Here is a 13,371-nt window from a genome sequence, read left to right as displayed (position 1 = left end):
GGGCAGCCACAGAGAGCAGACCTGGCCATCTGGGCGTGGAGGTCTGGGCCCCTGTGTCTGCTCCCCTGCCCCACAGTGGGGATGGGGGAGGGAATTCTGTCTGGGGAGCGCCCCCCCCAGCACAAGTGTCACCATCGTGCCAGGGGCAGGGCAGCCCAACCCTCCCCGACAGGAAGGAGAAAGGTTTCATCCTGTTGACTCTCCCGGCCCTGGTGGGGGGGTGCCGGTTGCCCTGCACCCACCGTGTCCACAGAGGATCCTACCGATCCGCCTGGCCTTCCCCATTGCCATGGCAACCCTGCCGGGCCATTGAGCTCCGCTGTCCGGAGGCCGGGCAGGGCCGTGTGCTGCCCCCGAGCCCCCACACAACTGGCACTGAGAGAGGACTGGTCCTTCTAGGCCAATCGTAGCCGTTCGGCCACCCCTCGGGGGCTGGAGCTGGCCCACTGGGATTGGGGCACCTAAGTCACTTAGGCATCTTGGGAGCCCAGCCTGGAACTTTAGGGCCAAACCCCCCTCTCGGTCACACCTACGAAAGGGGGAACTCAATGACCTTACGCTTGGGAAGATGAAGGAGCCATTTGGCCCTTCATTTCTGACAGCCCCTCTCAAACAAACTGCTGTCGGGGCCAGTTATTATCGCAGGTGTTAGAACAGGTACATAAAAGCCCTGACTCAGAGCAGGGCCCGTCGTGTCCAGTGCTGCCCATACATGTCCCTGCCCAAAGTCTAGCCAGCCAAGTGAAGGGTTATTTTGCAGAGGGGGAACTGAGGCACAGGGAGAGGACGTGACTCATCTGGGGAGCCGTGTCGGAGCTGCAATCCAGCCCTGCTCTCCCAGTTCTATTCCAGCCCCGTCACCACAAGGCCACGTGCCTCCTGCTGCTTATAGATGAAAGGTGTTTAGTCCAACTCCCACGGACTTCACTAGGAGCTGGGCTGATCCAGCTTTCAGGCCTGACCCTCAGCTCCCTGGCTTCTAAGAACATTCTCTGCCACCAGGCCCCTGTCTCATGCCTGCCAGTGCTTTAGGGTCCAGCATCTCCTCCCTCATCTCCTGCCTACGCTGCCAGCCTCCACAGTGCTGCCTCCCCCCAGCTCCAGGGTTCCCTGTAAGCAGTACTCTTGTGCAGCCACTCGGGAGAGATTCCAGTGCCACCCAGCTGATCAGCACAGCGCTCAGCTAGGTTTTTGTGTCTACTGGTGGTGCACATCCGCACCTGCCTTGGTGCACATAACATTATTCTGCACCATGATGGAAAAGATTAGAGAGCACATTGCCCAGCTCCTGCCAAACTCGGGGCGGGGGGAAGGGGGAGTTATAGATGGTCAGCAACTAGAAAAAAAGTCAGGCCTTTAATTTCTGCCCATCCAGCCATCTTGTGCATTTCCTGCTGCGGACACCAGGTGACATGGCTAAGGGGTTGTTCTGAAGACAGGTGGGGAGTAGGTGAGGAAGCCGCGGGGAGCAAGAAGGGACGAGGGAGTGAGGCTTGGATTGTGATTGACTCTTCACGAGAACAACACACAAAGTGGGGATGGGGAGAGAGAAAGGAAAGTCTCTGCAAAGGGCTTTGAGATGGTCTGATGAAAGGCATCCCTGGAAACAAAATACTGTCCACTGGACACTGCCATTCTAGGGAGCAGATGGGGCCGGTTGCTGCGGGTGGATGTGATGCAAGGTTAGGAGGAGACCGATCCAGAGGACACTTCTGTCGTCCTGTTGTTGCTAATGAGACCTAGGGTCTGCCGGGAGCATCACCCCGTCCACCCCAGATCCAGACTCCTCCCCATCAATGTCTGAGGGTGCTCATCTTGTGTCGGGCCATGTCTTGGATGGGCTTTTATGGGCCAAGGCAGGAGACACACCCCGTCCCCGCCATACACACAACGTGGCTAGTTGGTGCCTCTTTGGCTTTGAAAGGAGCGTCTGGCAGCAAGGCGCTTAGTGCACCAGTGCTGGGGTAACAGCCACCTCTGTGTGCGACAGCAGCTGGGCTTGTTTGAATCAGGCACTTCCGGGGCTGGCTGAAGGCATCATAGCTCTAGGCCCCAGCTCCTGCCGTGGCTGAAAGGGAGCAGGAGTGTGGAAAAGCTGGAAAAGGTGACTGATGCCTACCTGAGTCTGCAGCCAGCCTGAAACAGTAGCTCCAAGAGCTGCCCCATTCAGCTGAACTCTGAAACCTGCTGCAGCCTCCAAGAGGGGGCAGGACCCTGGCATGGGGACTGGGCTATGGGGGCACTGTGGGGCAGTGTGTATAGGGCGCTGGCTTCCTTTCATTTGGCCTGGGCCACGGGGAGTTCAGTGGGACACTTGGGTTATAACTGACGGAGTAGAGGCTTAACCTGTGGAACTCCTTGCCAGAGGATGTTGTGAAGGCCAGGATTTTAACAGGGTTCACAAAAGAGCTAGCTAAATTCACAGAGGTTAGGTCTATCAATGGCTGTTAGCCCAGAGGGTAGGAATGGTGTCCCTAGCCTCCGTTTGTCAGGGCTGGGAACAAGTAACGGGAGGGATCACTTAATGATTCCCTGTTGTGTTCACTCCCTCTGGGGCATCTGGCATTGACCACTGTCGGCAGACAGGAGACTGGGCTAGATGGGAATTTGCTCTGACCCTGTATGGCTGTTCTTATGTTCTGGATCGGAACCAGCTAAGCCAGGTCTCTGGTTTCTACCCTGTCACCTGCTGAAGGAGGCCAGGCCCCTTTCAAGCCCCCTGGAGTTGCTGAACACACCCCGCTCCCCCTGCAAATGCCATGGGTGGCGGCTGGAAGCCCGGCCCGGCGAGGGTTAATGTGAAATAGGCTGTTGTTTGCAGACCGCGCTGCTTGGATCTGATCAATATTTTCTATCAGCGTGCAGCCCCAGACGAGGAGCCAGGCGGGGGGCCGGGGGCTTGTTGGGGACGGGAGGGGCAGGGAATGGAAGGACCTGGGGGGAGGGGAAGGCAGGGCTTTCACGTTCGTAACCGCAAGGCAGACACATAGATGGCTGTACGCCGCGGTGCCACTCGGGGAGAGACGCGTCTGTGCAGCTGCCCTGGGGGGCAGGTGGGGCGGGAGGCTGGGGCGAGGGGGGGCATGCTGCCCCCTCTGCCCTGGTGCCTCTGGGTCACTGGTGCGCCAGGGCGGAGAGGGCTGCGGGCAGGGCTCGGGTTGAGTGTCCCACCAAGTGCCCAGGGCTGCCATGGCCAGGCCTTCGCGGGGCAGCAGGTTTGGGTCTCAGGGTGGGGAGCGGATGGTGCCGAATGGAGTCAGGGCCGGCCCACAACGTTTTGGCATCTGAGGCAGGGGGCTCAACTGACGCCCCCTGCCCCCTCGCTTGGGCCGAAACGTAGAAAGGTCTCAGTTCTCTGGGTCCTGGTGGCCCCCTCCCCACCCACACACCCACAGTCTGGCACCTGAGGCGGCCGCCTCAGCTCGCCTCATGGTAAGGCCAGTCCTGAGTGGAGTCGGTGAGGGGGTGAGGGGAGGCGACAAGAGGTTCCCCCCCAGCTCTGTCACTGGCCCTCAATCCCCACCTGCAGCCCCTCTTGCTAGTCCAGACCTAGAATCCCCCTCAGGCCCACACACTCCTGTCAGTGGCCACCCTTAGCACCCCCGCTCTCCCCACATGCAGCTCTGCCCCGCCCCCCACTCCCAACTCACAGCCCCCCGCTCTCCCAGCACCGGGCTCCCCACATGCAGCTCCGCCCCGCCCCTCACTCCCCACATGCAGCCCCCTGCTCTGCCAGCCCTGGATTCCCTACATGCAGCTCCGCCCCGCCCCTCACTCCCAACCCACAGCCCCCTGCTCTCCCAGCCCTGGGCTCCCCACATGCTTCTCTGCCCCGCCCCTCACTCCTGACCTGTAACCTTCCCGCTCCCCTCATGCCCTGGGCCTGGCCGGGCAGGTTGGGCACTAACGGGGGATTTTGGATTCTCACCAGTCGTTCACCCACAACCAGATCCTGAGGCCTGGCTGCTCCGTGAGGGTTTAGTCTTTGTGCAGACAGCGGAGCAGCCGGGCAAAGGGCCCCCCTGGCCGCAGCTGGAATCCAGGGGTGGCTCAGAGGGCCCCACTGCCCTGGCTAGCCCAGCGGGTTCGTTCCCGGGGGGGTGCCCGGCAGGTGGGATCAGAGCTCACGCTGTTTGGGGCATAAAGTCCCCGCTGATGGAGTCAGGTGATTTTCTGTTGCTTTTGTCTAAAAATCCCCAAAGTCAGTTGCTCGCCCGCACAGCTGCGGAGAGAAGCTGGAAGGCGGAATAGTGAGGACTCCCAGGCTATGTCTAGACTGCAGGCTTCTTTCGAAAGAGCCTCTTTCGAAAGATCGCGTCTAGACAGCAGGCGGATCTTTCGATAGAGGAAATCCGCTTTTTCGAAAGAGAGCACCCAGCGAGTCTGGATGCTCTCTTTCGAAGACGGCCTCTTTACATTGAAGAACGCCTTCTTTCGAAAGAGGAACTTTCGAAGGAAGGCGTTCTTCCTCGTGAAACGAGGTTTACCGCCATCGAAAGAAAAGCCGCGTTCTTTCGAAATAATTTTGAAAGAACGCGGCTTGAGTCTGGACGCAGGGGAAGTTCTTTCGAAAAAAGGCTACTTTTTTCGAAAGAACCCCTGAGTCTGGACACGGCCCCAAAGACCAACCGGAAGAAGCTCAAGCCTGTGGCTGGCGTAAAATCGCGCGGCTCTTCCGCCTAGCGGACCGTTTTGCCGCGCTCGGCGTTGGGACTGGAGCAGGATCTGTCTGCACATGCCTGGTTCACAGGGCCGCCTGCGGGCGCCTCTGCCCGGGCACGCCCGCCGGCCCAGCAGCTTTCTCAGCCTGCTGCTCGGTCTCTGCTCCGCCGCCTGCTTTCCGCCCCAGCAGAGCAAACCCTGCCGCGCCGCTGCAGCACCAGCTCCCTTCCGTGGCCGGCTTTGGGAAGGGGAAGTTCACCTCAAGGCAAAGCTTCCAGCCCCTCAGCTAGTCCTTTGGGCCTTCATTATCCTCTCAGCCGCCCGGCCCGTGCTTCCCGGCCCAGCTGCAGCCTCCCTCTGTTGTTCACCCGCAGGCAATGACAGACTGGCCTTTTTACCCTCTACTGACTGAGTTCTGGGCTTCCGGTGCGCCGGTCCCTCAGTCCCTGTAACCCAGCCACAGGAGCGGCTGCGCCCAGCCCCGGCAGCCAGCCTTGGAACAGCCCTGCTTTCCACACGGTGCCATTCCCAGCTCCACTTCAAACTTGGGCAAGTCCCTTGGCTGCCCCGTGCCTCAGTTTCCCCATCTGCAGAAGTCGGGGGAGGGGTCACTCTGTCCCACCTCCCCCGAAGGGCTGGGAAGATCAGGCCACTAACGATCGCTCAGATCCGAGGGTAAAGGAGACGCGTGGCAGACAAAAGCGACAGCTGCCCTGTCCCCCTCTGCGTCCATCAGACGCTTGCCTGATGTCCCCTAGTGCTGGACAGGGGTGTCGTAAGCGCTCAGCTGGCCTTGCTGGGCCTTATCTGGTTCCTATCGATTCCAGAGCGTGGCCCAGAAAGCGCGAGGCTGAACATCACTGCCCAGGACTCCCATCATAGCTCTGCCTGCCACCCAGCTAGGGCGTGAGGCCGAATACAGCAGCATTTAACTGTCTTCAGCCCCTGCCAGCTTCCTGCCCCTCCATGGGGCTCCCGTGGACCATCCCAGCCATCGTCCCCAATGCGCCTCGTGAAGTGCCCGCTGCAGTAGTACTGGCGGGCGGCCGCTTGGATGAGGCGTGAGCGAGATGAGGCGGCCGTTCATGTGCCTTGATGCCACCTCACGCGCCCTTTGCCGGACGCCGTTTTCGACACCCCGCCTAAAGCCAGGCGGCAGTTGGGTTGCTCCCCCGGGCGCGCCAGGAGGCTGCTAGGCCAAGTGTCAGGGAGAGCGTAGGGCTAGGCCTGGGGCGAGTAAATGTGATTGTTTAGGGCCCGGCTGTGCCTGTGCGGTATCGTCGCAGGTGGTGTCAAGAGCAAACGACACCAGCTTGGCACCGAGGGGCAGGGGGGCAGGGCTGGCCGACCTCAGGGAATCGGGGGCCTCTACTAACGGGGCATCTCTAACTTTTGTTTTATGGCAGTGCTCTCAGGCCTGGCGGGGCATCCCCACAGCCAGAAGGCCTCTGTCCATCTCAGGAGTATGGGCGATGGGCAGAAACCTGGTAATGTCACCGGCTCTTCAGCGTCTCAGCTCCCAACTGGGGGAGACCTGTTAGGCCCTGTGTATGAGCCCCCCCCCTTGTCCCTGCCCTAGACACCATCCACTTGGGCCCATTCAGTGACTGCCAGTTCGCCTGAGGTGTCGGGGAGGGGGAAATAGAAGAACCACCCACACAGCTGTCACTTACATAGACACCCACCCACTGGGAGTCAGCCGGACTCCTCCCCATGCAACCAGCTCATTGCTTGGTCTCTACTAGCACGGGGCTGTATGTGAACCATCGGCTTTGGGGTGAAAGGCTCTGCCTCCCATTTCTCATTAATAATAATTAGTATTATTAATTGTATTGTACTAGTACATGGGAGCCACAGACATGGACCAAGCCCCCATTGCACTAGCCTCTATACATTTATATTGTTATTAGGTGTATTACGGTAGCACCTAGGCGCCACAATCCCAGACCAGAATCCCGCTGTGCCAGGCACTGTACATTTGTATTGCTATTAGGTATATTACGGTAGCACCTAGGCGCCACAATCCTAGACCAGAATCCCTCTGTGCCAGGCACTGTACATTTGTATTGCTATTAGGTGTATTACGGTAGCATCCCAGTGCTGCATTCTTGGCCCAGTAGCCCCATGCACTAGGTGCTGTACAAACACAGCCCAACAAGAGACTGTAAATTCTGCGGAGTCGGAACTGTCTTTCTGTTCTGTTCATCCGGCAGCTCATGCATTGGGGTCCATTCTCCCAAGCACCCTGCTGGCTGCCAAGAAGATGGTGGGGCTCTTAAAGCTGCAGCATCCATGGACTATTAAGGAAAATAAAAGATGTGTTTAAAAGGAACACGCGCGAGGCTTTTGCTACATGTAGTCAAATCCTGTCACATTAACTTTTGTTGGATTCCTCAGCCAGGATCCCACCTCCGTCAGGGTCTCTGGCATGAATTCTGGCTTTGCAAAACGTTTACTGTTGCAGTGGGGTTGAACGACCTGTCTATAGAAGGGGTGGCCTCTTTTTTTCTTCTACTTTGCCATGGCTCGTTTTGTGGCTCATCTCAGAAAGAGGTGCCGGGCCTGGTTCGCAGTCCCTCAGTTTCCTAAGCTCATTGGGTATGTCTACACTACCCCGCTAGTTCGAACTAGCGGGGGTAATGTAGTCATCCGCAGTTGCAAATGAAGCCCGGGATTTGAATTTCCCGGGCTTCATTTGCATGAAGCCGGCCGGCGCCATTTTTAAATGCCGGCTAGTTCGAACCCCGTGCCGCGCGGCTACACGCGGCACGGAGTAGCTAGTTCGGATTAGGCTTCCTAATCCGAACTAGCTGTATTCCTCGTTCCATTGTTTCCTAGCTTGACCCTTCCCACATCCAGTGGAAAACTACCAGCAGATCAGGATGGGGACCCTGTACCAGGTGACCTAAGCACTGCCCAGCATGAAGGGAGATTAGCATCTTCAAAGTCCCACTGTCCTTCCTAATGGCCCATCCAGGCTGACTGCCTCCTGTCTGGACGGCGTTCCCCAGATACAATCATGTGTATAATTGATACCTAGTCCATGTCCCTAACTTTAGATACAGCAGAGACAGATGCTGACAAATAGGATAATCACATTCAGCAAATCAGAACCTGTCCAGCGATGTCTCACATGACCCGTCTTGCAAGGAAGGTATCTTAGTTACGCCACATTCCTATGGTCCCATTTCTATGAAGAATAGGGGGCGGAATGTCACAGAAAGGATCTGACCTCTGCTTATGAAGCAGCTGGTACTGGTCCGTAGGGGAGGTAGGGCAGGAGGCTCGCTGGACCTTGGTTCTGATCATAACGGGCCATCCCTCTGAGCCATAAGGTCGGTCTTGTTAAGGAATCCTGGATCAGGAGAGTTAAATGGGCCAGAGGAAACTTCCCGGGGGCGGGCTATCCCTTTGCTGCAGGTTTCTGAGCAGCTGGATGAGCGTCTGTGCTGCTCCAGCCAGGCAAGCCCCCCCACTCCCGGCTGGGCTTGTGGCTGAGGGTCTGGAGTGGGGTCAGGACTCCTAGCAGTGTGTGGGATTCCAGTCTCTGGGGCTACTGGCTGGGCTCGCTCCCCCCCCCCCCGCCCAGCTCCGGCGCCTCTGCGCAGTTCCCCGCCTCTCTGACAGCGTCTCCTCTTCTCTCCCTCTGCCGCAGCCTGCAAAAGGAAAGAGCAAGAGCAAAGCAAAGCCGACCGAAACCACGTCCCTAAGCGGCACCGGCTGGTCTTCACGGACATCCAGCGCCGCACGCTCCACGCCATCTTCCACGAGAACCAGCGGCCTTCCAAGGACCTGCAGGTCACCATCGCCCAGCAGCTGGGCCTGGAGCTCTCCACCGTCAGTAACTTCTTCATGAACGCGCGGCGCCGCAGCCTGGACAAGTGGATGGAGGAGGGGCGCCCCCCCTCCTCGGGCGCCCACGCCCCCAGCGCCGCCTCCGCCGTCACTTGCACCAAAGCATGATGGGAAGCCGGGGCGCCGGACGGGGGGGCGCCGTGCCCGGCTGTCGACGGGGCGGGGACTTTTTGGGTGGTGATTGGCTTTCGTGTCTTCTCTGCGGTCGCTTCTGTGCCCTTCCCCCGCCTCAGTCCTTTCGGCTGGTGCAATAGAACCCACCTGCCCGGATCCTGAATCGGCTTCTCTGCATTGAGTGGGGCTCCCTGATCCACCCCAGGTGGGGGTCTGGCCCCCCCGACGCCAATGGAGCGATGCCGATTGACCCAGGTGAGCTCCTCAGCTGGGGTGCATGGGGGCACCCTGATTGGCACCGGCGGGGTGCGCCCCCTTCCCTGCCTCCAATAACTGCCTGGGAGGCAGGGGAAGCACATGGCTGAGGATCCAGGTGCCTGGTGGAGGCTGCAGCTCTTTGAAAAGCATCCGTGTGCCCCTGATGCTGGAGCCCGTTCATCGTTGTGACTGGTGTTTTGGAAGGCAGCGCTGCCTAGGAGTGAGAAGCAGAGCCAGGACTCCTGGGTCCTAAGTGTGTCTGGGAAAGGGGTACGGTAGGAGTGGTGGCTGGGAGCCAGGATTCCTGGGTTTGGGTCTTGGCGGGACGAGGGGAGTGAGGTCTTGTGGTTAGAGCAAGAGCCTAGCAGCCAAGACTCCTGGGTTCTGCCCTTGGCTCTGGGAGAGGCAATGCAGTCTAATGGTTAGCGTAGCTGAGCGGGAGCCAGGACTCCTGGGTTCTGCATGCAGCTCTGACAAGGTTTCTAGTAATAGCGCTACGAAATGATGAGTCCAGCCTCCTGGGTTCTGTTCCTACCACTGACTTGCTGCACAACTTTGGGGTAGCTCACGTCCCGGTCCCGTGCCTCAGTTTCCCCAGCTGTAAGGGCCTACTTTCCTGGCTACTGAATGGAGACGCTGCCCGTCAAAGTCTCTGAGAGGAAAGGTGAGCAGGAGACAGACAACCCCTGTCCCCCAGGGTATGACAAGGCAGATTGGGGTGGAGATTTGTGGGGCAGAGGTCCCTGGGGAAAAGGGAGTTGCCCCCCCTACCCCGTCTGGCTCCCCCTCTGTTGCTGACTGGCGGGAAAATCAATCAAGCAAATTATCTCGGGCAGCATAATTAAGGGTTTATCTACAGGTCACGTACTCTAGGGAATCCGCTTTACATTCCTGCTCTGCCTTAATCCGGATTCATTTTCCTGTGTGGACAAACCTGCCCCTTCTTCGGGCCTGAGTCTCCAGACTGTGGGCCTGATTCTCCGGGAGCCGGGTGCCCAGCACCTTGCGCCGCTGTGTGCACGGGTGCAGCCCACTCAGTGCCCTGCCGTGCTCGGAGGCCGCCCGCTGGGCTGGGTCAGGGGCTGGGGGACCCAGGGCGTGGTGCTGAGCCCTGGGGGGGCTGTAGAGCTTCTCTGCTCCCTTGTGCACGGGGGATGGCTGGCAGCCCAGTGCGCTGCTCCCAGAGGTCCCCTCCCATATGGGCAGCCCGCAGCATCAGCCAACCGCCAGCTAGGCTCTGTGAGCTGAGGCCCAGAGCCTCACAGGCGGGTAGGCACCTAACTCCCCTTGGTTTTCCAAGGGGAGTTAGGCACCAGGTTGCCTTCCAGGATCCGGGCTTTGAAAGCACGAGACCCGGCTTGGAACAGCGCTCACCCATGCTGGCTTTGCACTGCGGCTGTGACCGCAGGGGTGCGGAGTGATGGGGAAACCGAGGCGGGGAGCCTCCTCGCGGCCGGGATGCTTAGAAGATCCTTTAATTTCTTCCATCCCATGACACTTCCAGGGGTGCCCCCAAGGGGGCTTCTGGGCCCGTAGGAGGGTCCTGGCCTAAGGGGACTGGTGCACTGGAGAGGCCTGGGCATGCGGAGAAACCAAACCCATCCTGAAAGCTCCCCAGCAACCCTAGGTCCAGAGCCTGCGAGGAGCTGAGCTGCAGCACCCATGGGTGCCAAGGGGGGCTCTGGGCTTGTGGGGCGCTGTTAGGACTGGGCCGGGATGGAGTTTCCCATGGCGAGGAGCCTGGAATATTCCCCCAGCCCTGCCAAGGGAGGGTGCGTTAAGGACGCCCCCTCCTCCCTGCCCCGCGAGCTCCCGGCCCGAGTGTCCCGCTACGGCTGGGAGGCGCACGGACAGACCAGAGAGCCAGCTCCGAGCCCTCCGTTGGGAGCAGCACCCCAGGGTGCAGGCAGAGGGACCTGGGCAGGTTTGAAGGGGGATAAAAAGGGGACAGCGGAGCGGAGCTCTTAGCAGCCGCCGTCCCAAAGGGCTCCGCAGCTCAGCTCCCTGTCGGTTCCCCGGGGCAGGCCGTGCCCAGAGCTTGGGCAGTGGCGGGGGGAACGCTGGCACCACCCCGCCCTGCCAGGTACTTCCCATGGTCCCCCCGATCTTTCTGCTCCCTGCCAGGCTGGCCGGCCCAATGGGCAAGGCCGGGGATGGCAGGTGTGGAGCGAGGGCAGAGGCCCCTCAGACTCATCCCGCCTGGGTCTCAGACTGCAGAGTGGACGGTAATGTGGGTGCGACCGCGTCGGAGGCGGCCATCTGGGACTCGCAGCTGGGGTTTGAATAGGCAGGAAGCGTCCGGCCCAGGAGCCTCTGGTTCTGTGTTCGGCAAAGCTCAAGGAGAGTCGGGGAGCAGCCGCTAGCAGCGTCGACGCCTGCCCACGGCTTCGTAAGGTGCCCGTCACCGTGGCGTCTGTGGACAAGCCATCTCTCGCAAAGCCTCTCTGAAAAGAGCAGGATCCCCTGGCCGGGAGAGCACCTGGGGCCGTCAAAAGCCACGCTCCCTGGAAGCGGCCAAGACCCGCCGGGGGCTCGTAACCGTGGCTGGAACCGGCATCGCTGCAGCCGATCCGTGGGTGCGAGTCCCGTGTTGCCCCGGCTAGATAGCTGTATGAGGGGGTGGCAGCCGGTGCAGATTTCCCTGGGCCCCCAGGCTTGGTGGGCAGGCGCGCTGCCTGCTTGTGCAAGGCACAGATGGGATTCAGGGCTTGTCTGTGCACACACACGCGTGTACCTAGGCTGCTGGGTGGACACATTCTGTCCAGTGAAACTTGGGTTAGGGGGCACATTGAGCAAACTAACCCGCGAGAGCAGGGTGGGGAACCTAAGGCCTGGGGGCCGGATGTGGCCCCGGGCTTGCCTGGATCCGGCCCCCAAGGCTCAGGGCTCCCCCCAGCATTGGGGAGCCCACGCTGGCGCTCCAGCTCCTCCACCATCCCCCTACAGGACGGGAGCACCCAAAATCTACCAGCCCCTCGGCTCGGGTGTGCAAGGGGAATATGGGGAGAGTCTCTCTCCTCAGCTGGGGGCCACGTCCGTGAGGCTTTGTTTCGGGGTTGGATTTTTGGTGTTGTTGCTTCTCACTTGTGTGTGGCCCCCGACTGATTTTTCTGTGGGTCGGGGCAGGGTTCCCTGTAAGCTGGGCGCTTGTGTGGCCGCCCGGAAGAGAGCCAGGGGCTGCCCAGCTGACTAGCAGAACGCCCACACTTGATCAGAGCCCGCCGCATATGCTTCTATTGGTGGTGCACATCTGCACATGCCTTGGCGCACGTGGCAAAATGTATCCCGCCCATGGACAGGAAAACGTAGCGGGAACACGGGTCAGTGGTCCCGGACCCAAGGAAGGTTCCCCACCCCTGCGGGATAGCCACGCCAGAGCGTCCACACACAAAGGTGCCCCGGTGTCAGCCAGCTGGATTAAAAAGCGCAGCGCGGATCCCAGGGCTTTGTAAAAGGGTGGCAGCGCTGGGGCTGAAACAAGCCCGCGAGAAGCAGCCTGCCCTTAATTAGCTCCACGAAGCCCTCCTGCGCGGCGCTGCCGGGGCTCGGTTTCTGTGGAGCGGGGCGGATCTCAAGCTGAGACGGCCACGGTCACAGATCGATCGCCACGTGGCGAGGCCGTAGGGTCTCCTCCATCTGCCCGCGGGGTGCTCGTACAGCCCAGAGCCCCCCTCCCCCCTCCAGAGGGATGCTCATTAGCCAGGTAAGACTCTGCCACATCCATCTTCTAAGCTAGGGCCCTGAGAAATCCACCCCTGGGGTCACCCGGGGAGTCTGTTGCACCGAAGGAAGGCTCTGACCTAGAAAGCTCTGCCCCAAATTCAGCATGAACACCTCAGCCGCGGCTGGCTTCCGCTCCTGTCCCCGCCCCAACTCGTCCCCTGGGTTATGTGTCGTGCGACTCTATTGTTGTGTCAAACGGCGGCGAATTTCTACCTCACTTTGTCTCTTGCACCAAAGGATACCAAAGATTTTTGCAAGGCGTCTCCGCGTGGGCGTGCGTGTGTCGAGAGCTATATTTCTAGATGTCTATTTTTTTGCATGGCTCGTCTCTCCAAGTGCTCTCTCGTGTTGGGCTGCCACCTGGCGTGGGACGGGAGCGGCCGTCCTCCCTGCAGAACTAGTGACGGGGCCCGGGGGACATGATAGCGGAGGCAGTGGCTCTGTGACGTTCCCCTCCCCCGGCCACGTCCCCCCGCTCTCTGGATGTGGCCGATGTAATGCACTTTAGTGAGACCCCTGTCACAGTGGTGAGGTGCCAGCTGTGGCCAACCCAGGGGGGCAAACCAGCGCTGTTCTGCTCCGGGGAGTGACCCGGCGTGAAAACGGGGGCAGCGCCAGATCGGTATTGATTGGGGCTCTGGCTTGATTGACAAAGCTGCTGTGCAAAAAGATCCAAAGATGATGTTTCCCCCTCATTTCAGCTGAACAAGAAACATTCTCGGGGCAAAGATGTTCCCCCACGAACTGCAAATTCCTCCT

The 13,371-nt window shown here is 60.1% G+C and overlaps 1 protein-coding gene across 2 annotated transcripts in view; it reads left to right on the top strand.

The window, feature by feature from the left end:
- Positions 1 to 12,534, top strand: part of LOC102461102 (hepatocyte nuclear factor 6-like) — a 63,563-nt gene extending 51,029 nt beyond the window's left edge. Inside the window, exon 2 of one of the 2 annotated variants that reach the window (XR_012897494.1) lies at positions 8,318 to 8,454. Coding sequence is in view for 1 of the 2 variants with exons in the window: in XM_075907926.1 (XP_075764041.1) it covers positions 8,318 to 8,625 (308 nt within the window). In the remaining variant the exon portion in view is untranslated. Of the gene's footprint in view, positions 1 to 8,317 lie in introns of both variants that reach the window. The other variant, XM_075907926.1, reaches the window with a different exon arrangement.
- Positions 12,535 to 13,371: the final 837 nt, after the last annotated feature.

Source organism: Pelodiscus sinensis, chromosome 24 (genome assembly GCF_049634645.1).
Source record: "Pelodiscus sinensis isolate JC-2024 chromosome 24, ASM4963464v1, whole genome shotgun sequence".
NCBI classification, from domain to species: domain Eukaryota; kingdom Metazoa; phylum Chordata; order Testudines; family Trionychidae; genus Pelodiscus; species Pelodiscus sinensis.
The sequence above is the reverse complement of the archived record's forward strand: the minus strand, read 5'-3'. Positions and strand labels throughout refer to the sequence as shown.